Source organism: Mauremys reevesii, linkage group 27, assembly GCF_016161935.1.
Source record: "Mauremys reevesii isolate NIE-2019 linkage group 27, ASM1616193v1, whole genome shotgun sequence".
NCBI classification, from domain to species: Eukaryota; Metazoa; Chordata; order Testudines; family Geoemydidae; genus Mauremys; species Mauremys reevesii.
The window spans coordinates 6,267,026-6,275,211 of record NC_052649.1 but is presented as its reverse complement, the minus strand read 5'-3'; the positions used below and the strand labels follow the sequence as shown (position 1 = coordinate 6,275,211).

General features: G+C 48.3%; 1 protein-coding gene across 7 annotated transcripts in view; it reads left to right on the top strand.

The window, feature by feature from the left end:
* Nucleotides 1-2,944: 2,944 nt before the first annotated feature.
* FBXL20 (F-box and leucine rich repeat protein 20) overlaps nucleotides 2,945-8,186 on the top strand; it is a 69,925-nt gene continuing 64,683 nt past the window's right edge. Inside the window, exon 1 of one of the 7 annotated variants that reach the window (XM_039516525.1) lies at nucleotides 2,945-2,978. Coding sequence is in view for 6 of the 7 variants with exons in the window: in XM_039516522.1 (XP_039372456.1) it covers nucleotides 5,993-6,043 (51 nt within the window). In the remaining variant the exon portion in view is untranslated. Of the gene's footprint in view, nucleotides 2,979-4,593; nucleotides 4,752-5,286; nucleotides 6,044-8,186 lie in introns of those variants that run through there. The other 6 variants (XM_039516520.1, XM_039516524.1, XM_039516522.1 and 3 more) reach the window with 6 other exon arrangements.

The window sequence follows — 8,186 nt, the reverse complement described above, 5'->3', positions numbered from 1 at the left end:
TTCAGATCCTGCTACAGTGGCTGCATCTTGGAAATAATACTTGTTCAGATGGCAACAGGTTGTCATCTGTTTTAATTCTGTCCATCTCATTTAAGTTGCTTTATTTAAAATAACCCTTTAAACTTCTTTGGATTGTGTAAAGGCTTAGCTGAAGCTAACAGCACTGTTACAAAAGCAAAGCAAGGTTTGGGTGTTCAAGGAATAATTTCCTCAATTAATAAAATGGACTGGCGTTTTAACAATATCAAATATGCAGTAAAAGGCTTTTTAAAAAAATTGTTCAGCTTTGCAAATTATTAAGATTTAAATTATAAATATATTTTAAATGAAAACAGCTGAATGTGGTTCCTTCACTACTTACCTAAGACTCAAGTTCAGGGTTCTAAATTTCTCCTGCAAGAGGTGGGAATCATTGCTAACACCTAAAGAAATACAGAGAGCAAAGTTGCATCCTTTTTAAGCATCTGTGACTTTGAGTGCTGCAAGAGAAACTGAATCCTGAACTGTAGTTGTGCAGGTAAATAGCTTTTCAATCCACTTGTAATGCACTGTAACCCTTTCCCCTTTATACACTTATTTGTTTTACACTAAGTAAGGGAGAAAGACAGCCATTAAAAGTCAGGCAACAGTTGCATGATGCTTCTATTGCACTGATCAGAGATGAGGTACACTTGTCAATATTACACAAACATTTTACATGTAAATGTTTGATCTCTTACAAATGTTTTATTTTTAAAATATTTTTGTTATTCTCTATGATATTTTACATCTTTCAGTATTGGAAAGATAAAAGTGTAAACAAACTAAAACATTTTTAAAACGGCAAACCTTTTAATCTCAGGTTAAGAAATGGATGTTGAGATTAAAAGAAAATGGTTCTTTCCTAAATGGTCATTATGTAAATAAGTGTCTTCAAATCCGCTTTTTGTGGGCAACTGTGTAAATACTTCCTGCTAATTTTTCATTCTTTTTCAATGTAGAGTGTACTTTCAACTTTTTTGGAAATACTGCAAAAAAAATGTTTATTTACATGCAAATACATTTCTTTGGTAAGAATATTGTCTCGTCTTTATTTAAAAGCATTCTGCTTCCCAAGAACTGTCTTAACTTCAAGGTATGTAAAGTCAACACTCTTCTAAAATGATCTTTTGTAAAGCAAAGATGGCTATCCCCTGTCAATAAAATACTGGTTCTGACAGTACGGGACACATTCTGTCCACTGCTCTGGTGGCACAGGTACACCATAAAGCCACCTCCTTCGTATGCCTTGGTGCAGAGGCCATGCTAAGACCATCTCCATAGTGCATGGCCCAGTGTAGATTTTGAGCTGCGACACAGCCCATTGGCTGTCTAATTTATCCTGTGGGCTGCAGCAGGCTAGAATCCCATGGGTGCAACCAACTTTGCCCCCACTTGTCCCCAGGCTGTGCCTTCTGTGCTGCATATCTTGGGGGTCAGAGCACTGAATCTCAACCTGTAGGTTTTTTTAGTGCTTTGGTTTAGAATTACAGCCTTAATCTGATTTAATGGTAAAGAGGGACAAATAAAATGGGGAGGAAAATTTGTATTCCCTAATGATTTGTGCCTTTCCTGGCTAACGCTCTTAAGTGAGAACTGGTGACCTAATAATATATTCAGTTTACAAGGTCTTTGTCATTTAGTTCTGTTAGTACCCACAATATACTGGGCACCGTATATGCATATACACAGTCCTTCTTCAGAATTGCTAAAATCACTGGATAGGAGCAGGAATTCTTGTAACTAATTTGACATTAGTGAAGGAAGAACTAGGGTAGCTAGCAACTAGCTTAGTTCTAGCAAAATGTTTTGTGGATCAGCTTCCTGTGCGGAAGCATGTCTCTATTAGGTTAATGTGCTCTGTTACACTCCAGTGTAGTCCAACGGTCACCAAGTTTCAGTGGCTTGTCAAGTTGAGATGTTTGCCATGTGCTTATGGATAACACAACGGATGCAGAGCAGTAGTTCTGTATTCATATTGGTCCTTTAGAGTCCCTTAATTATAGCTTGTTAGCTGTTGATGGGCTTCAGCTGTCTTCCATTGAGTTGTAGCCTGTGAACCACTGTGAAGCTTAGATGGCTCCACATCCTAGTATAATTTCCAGCCTGTGATTTGTTGCTGCCTAAGATCCACCACAGGTTAAAATGTGCACAGTTGAACAGGATACAGAGGGTACTCGCTGGCCCAACTGAGGTCTGATGTGAGGACAAAGATGGTGTTAAGCAGAAGCACAAGACTGGGTGTCAAGGGATCTGGGTTCTAATTCGCTTTACCACAGCCTAGCCATATGATCTTGAGCAAGGTCCTTTGCCTCTTTGTGCCTCAGTTTCTCCTAGCTGTAATGATATGCTCCTCACAGTGCTACTGGGCAAGTGATGTTTCTAAGGTCCCTTGAGCTCCTCTGAAGGAGGGCACTGTAGAAGTACAATGTGTATTAAACTGGTATTTGCCCACAGTGTAGTAGAGAATAAAAAAGGCTCCACCAGCCCTAATTTGCTTTTCTTTTTGCTTCTACTCTAGAGTTTTATAGTAGATTCTAGGGTGCTGCTCCTGTTGAATCTGTCATTCCCTAAGCCAGAGAGTCCTCCTTTCAGACGGATTTTTGGTCGGAATTCTTCAGCGATTCTGTCTGCCGCTAGCGTTCAGCTGAGTCCATCCCCAGAGCCGCCGCCACCACCCCTCGTCCCCTACGTCGCTCTTGTGACTGGCTCTATTTAAATCCCCCCACCACGCTTGATTTTCCCGCCACCGCGACGTCATCCCAAAGCCGCGCCCAGCGGGGATGGGATTGGACGCAGTCTGGGAGGGGCTGTTCTTAGCGGAAATTGAGGCAGCGGGGGAAGCGGAGGGCACCCGCCCACCCCAGCACCCCCCACGCATTGCGCTGCAAAGCGGTTCCCCCGGGAGGCTGCCCAATAAGATGCACGAGGGCGTGACCGTGCAAATCAGGGGAGCAAAGGTGTGGGAGGGGCTCTGCTCCCTGCCCGGCCTGGACAGGGCTGCAGTCGGCCCGGAAGCCACAAACGCTTGAGGATGATGCAGTTTCGTCTGGCACCATGGGGGGGCGCGCTTCAGGGCAGCCCAATCAGCCCCCTGGGTGCAGAGGGCGGGGGGCAGTTCCTCTCAGGATTAGGTCAAGGGGGTAAAGCTCCGGGGTGGGGGGGTTGCAATCTCCCGCGGGGCAGGTTTGGGGCATGTGATCTCCTTGGGTAGATAGGGGGTGATGGTTGAAGTTTCCCGGGGTGGGGGTAGATGCAGCCCTCTAGCCGGGGTGGGGGGCGTTGGGCTCCTGGAGGAGCGGAGGCGATCCCGCCCCTTGCAGGTCCCGGGGGCCGGATAGGTGAAGGGGAGGCAGATTGTGTGGGGAGTCCCCCGGAGAGGGGTGTGTGTGCGAGCTCCACGGAGAGGTAGAGGTGGGGTTAAAGGCGACGAGTTGCAATCTCCCCTGGATTTTAGATGCGTGTGTGAGGGGAGCGGGGTGCTGCTGTCTGCCCTGTAGTGAGCGGGGAAGGGTGCATCCTCGGGTTGGGGATTACACGGTCCTGGGAAGGGGTGCAGTCTCCCCTATGGTGGGGGGATGCAGGAGCTTGGGAAGGGGTGCAGTCTCCCATATTTGGGGGGTTGCAGGAGCTTGGGCAGGGGTGCAGTCTCTGGGGGGGGGTTGCAGGAGCTTGGGAAGGGGTGCAGTCTCTCTAGGGGGATGCAGGGCCTTGGGAAGAGGTGCAGTCTCTCCTATTTTGGGGGGGTTGCAGGAGCTTGGGAAGGGGTGCAGTCTCCCCTATTTTGGGGGGGGTTGCAGGAGCTTGGGAAGGGGTGCAGTCTCCCCTATTTTTGGGGGGGTTGCAGGAGCTTGGGAAGGGGTGCAGTCTCTCTAGGGGGATGCAGGGCCTTGGGAAGAGGTGCAGTCCCCCTATTTTGGGAGGTTGCAGGAGCTTGGGAAGGGGTGCAGTCTCCCCTATTTTGGGGGGGTTGCAGGAGCTTGGGAAGGGGTGCAGTCTCTCTAGGGGGATGCAGGGCCTTGGGAAGAGGTGCAGTCCCCCTATTTTGGGAGGTTGCAGGAGCTTGGGAAGGGGTGCAGTCTCCCCTATTTTGGGGGGGTTGCAGGAGCTTGGGAAGGGGTGCAGTCTCTCTCGGGTGGGGGGATGCAGGAGCTTGGGAAGAGAAACAGTCTCTCTAGGATGGGGGGGATGCAGAGTCCTGAAGGGGGATGCGGTCTGCCCTACGGTAGGTGGGGCAGGGCACCCTGGGGTAGGTGGAGGGGTGATGCAGGGCCCTGGGGCGGGGTGCAGCCCCCCAATGGACGTGGGGAGATGCTGGGCCACGGGGGTGGGAGGCGAGTTACACTCTGCTGGGGGGGATGCAGGGGCCTGGGCGCCTGGCCCACGAGCTGGGTGCATTTCCTCTGGGGTGGGATCGTTGGCCCGGCCCGGGCCCGCTGCAGCCCCCCTCCCTCCGGCGGGTCCGCGCGTGCTCCCCACCGGCCGGGCTCGCGCCGGGGCTGGCTCCCCTCCGCCCCCCGTGCCCGGCGCTGGCCAATGAGCGGCGCTGTTGCTGGCAGGTGCGGAGTGTTTTTGTTTTGGGTTGAAGTTGAGGCCGGAGGAGACGCGGCGGCGGGCGGAGGCCACCCCCCCCCCCTGCCCCGGCGCGAGGAGACACCCGGGGGGAGCCGCCCCGAGCCACCGGCCCCGCCATGAGGCGGGAGATGAACGGGGTCACCAAGAGCAGGTTTGAGGTGAGGCCCGGCCCGGGGGGCCCCGCTGGGGAGGCCCCGGCGGCGGCGGCGGCGGCGGGCGCCCCGCGGAGGGGACCCGGGCTCGGCTGCGTGGGGGGAGGGGTTGGCAGTGGCTGCCCGGCGCCCCTGGCCGTGCTGCCGTAGGGGCTGCAGGGGAGGGGGCTGCCCCACTCCGGGGAGCGGCGCAGGGGGGGCGGGGGCTGATCCTGTGGCTGATGGTGAGAACAGGGGGGTGGTTCTGGTTGTGCAAGGCAGAAAGGGGAATCCTGTTTCGGTAAAGGGGGGGGGCACGCTGGGATGTGGGGGGAGGGAGGTCCGGGCTTCTGAGGCCCTGCAATTGCAGAAGGGGGGGGGGCAGCGTGTAAGTGTATCTGGGGTGGGGTGGGTGGGTGAGGTCTGGCGGGGCGGCCTTGTAACTGTAAGGAGACTATTGCTGTGGGACTTCCTTTTGTCCCCTTGGTGTGTAATTGTGGTGGGGGGTGGGGGGTATGTATGTTGCTGTTCGTGGAATTATTAGGTGTAAACTTCCTTGTAGGGACTCCGGTGAGGGGAGAGTCGCTGATGTGTGGCTGACTTATTGTCTGTGTGTGTTTTTTCTTGCGGAGTCGATGACGGAGTGAGAGATGTGAAAATACCGTCTTAAAAACAGACCAGCTGTAGATTAGCCTGAGAGATATTCGAGGGGGAGGAGGAAGCTTGGAAAGAGGAAGGAGGTGCAACATTTGCATTGCTTTGTGCTGTCGATACGATACAGAGGCAGTTGCAGGCAGGATTTGATTACTCGGGGTGGGGGATGGAGAGGGCGGAAGGAGCACAAGGAGCAGAGGGTAAACAATAAGATCTATTCAAAGAATATGGCATGTAATCAGTCTGATCTGGGATAGCACAAAGCACCCCATCTAGTCAGGGTTGTTTCCAGCACTGCATTGTTGTAACAGCTGTCTTTTCTGAAGGGGGGAGGAGGCAGCGTTGGTGACAGAAATGAGGCCAACCGCAAGGTTTACTTCTCATTTTATGGAGATTGTATGCAGGGGGGGAATATCTACCATTCAATTTTTCAACTGTGCTGCTTGTTGCTCCTTTTGCTCTTGAGAACAGCTTGAATGGGGGGAGAAGAGCAACCTAGAAAGGGACTGAACCAACGTTGGGTATAGCACTGTTCTCTTTGCTGAGGGGGAAGGGTAACACCATCAAGCAAAAATATTAGTTAATGACAACTTGAGGAATGCCTGATAGCTGCAATGAAGAAGAGCAGCGTGTTCATCCAGAAACTGACCAGTGGATTGAGACAGGTATAGAAATCAAATATCATTATGAAAAAACTTGAAATTTTTTTTACAACAGCTGATGCGATTTGATGCAGAGACCATAGCGAACAGTAAGCATTCTTGTTTACAGTGACTTCAGATTATGTCCGAGTACAAGTCAGATTTCCTTAACCTGTGTATGATTTAACTTCTGAATGGAGCCTGATGTATGATTAGCCTCTGTGTGAAGTCTTGCAGTTGATAGGCATTCAGAAAGAAAAGGCCAAATGCAAAAAGTCTCAGGACTGTGGTTATTGTTTTTACCATTCTGGTCCATTCTTGGTTGCATAGTTCTTCTTTACCACAGAGTAGCTTGAAAAGTAAGCACATGCTAGTAGCAGCCTTCTGTGGGGAATATTTATTTGATGTTGCAGGGACCTTTCATCTGTCCTGCCTTTGGATGTTCTTATTCATTTTAGTTTTCAGGTTAGCTGCCGATAAGTGATGTACCAAAACAAGATTAATGTGAATCATTGCAAAAGTAATGCTTTTTCTGAAAATGTGTACATTCATGAAACTGGAAGGAGGCAGGGAAGAAATGGAAAATCTAAAATTAAGCTAAGTGCTAAAGGACTATTTGAGACCTAAATTCATGTATTTCCATGTGCAGGTGAGAACTCTAAAAACATTTAGTAGCAAATAGGATGATGGAAAAGAGTCCAACTGTTATCCAAAATTTTAATTAGTTTCAGAACTGAAAGGGGTGTCTTGAAACATTGTCAGAGTGTATTTTCACTGGTTTTAAGTTAGTAATTTGAGGGCATGGATGCAGTGACGTGGTTTTGTTAGTGGGGGTTGAAGATTAGCAGTGTTGTCAAAAAAGTATTCTAAAACAGTGAAGTTACTTACTGCTACAAAGAAGCATGAGTTCTATTTGTTGACAAGAAAATGTTTTTAATGTAATGTGTTATATATAAGCAGACCTGACAAAGAACTTGTGTAAGCTCAGAAGCTTGTCTCTCTCAACCACAGAAGTTGGGACAATAAAAGATATTATCTCAGCTATCTCCTCTCTCTAATATCCTGGGATTGACGTGGCTACAACAATGGGGTGTGTGTGTGTGTGTATGTATATGTGTGTGTATGTATATGTGTGTGTGTGTGTGTGTGTGTGTGTGTGTGTATAAAATGTGCAGTCATGCAAAACAGTATGTACACTGGAAGCTGCTGTTTTCTATTCAGTTATGGAATATTGCGAGATAAACAAAGATAGTACTGATTACTTCTACATAGCTTTAAGTTAGGCCATGTCTACACTACCACTTAGGTCGGCAAAACTTATGTCGCTAAGGGGTGTGAAAAAAACACACTCCTGAGTGACATAAGTTTTGCTGGCATAAATGGAAGTGGGCACAGCACTATGTTGGTGAGAGAGCTGCTGTTGCTTGTTGAGCTGGTTTTATTATGTCAATGGGAGAGCTCTCTCCCATCTGCTCGTGTAGCCGCTCTGTGCCATCTTACAGTGGCTCAGCTGCATCAATACAACTGTGCCGCTGTAAGCTCGCTAGTGTAGACATGGCCTTAGAACTCTGAAGTTAATAGGGCCCTTAACAGGCTGACACCCTGTTCTGAAAGGTAATGTGTTGTAGAACTATGAATAATAATGATGAACGTCTTTAAATAAAAAGTAAATTGTTGAGTTTGTCTGCCCAGTTATTCAGACTTAATATACATCTTTTGTTAAGCCGCACAAACAGTTTCTTGAATTTTTTGTTGTGAGTTTTAAAATACAATCCAGGCTACCTTTGGGAATGGTCTCTTACTTTAGTAGTAAAGTACAGTGATAAGATATTGGCTGTATTTCCTAAACATGTATTTCAGATGGATTTCTCATACCAATACATCAGCAGTTAAACTCTTTATTTTAAATGAAAGAATGAACTCTTTGGCATGACTAGCTGAACAAGAGCGTATTCTAAATCTGCTCCCTATGGGAGGTGTGGCCACCACAAAGAAAATAACAACTTACTGTAGCAAAGCCATTGGAAAAAAAGAAAACATTACCCAGATTGACTCTTAATTCCTTTGGCTGTGCTTTTATATAGGACATGTCATAGTGCATCAGAACACTAGCCTATATCTGGTATCCTACCTCCAGCAATAGCAAATACCTGATGCTAAAGAGGAA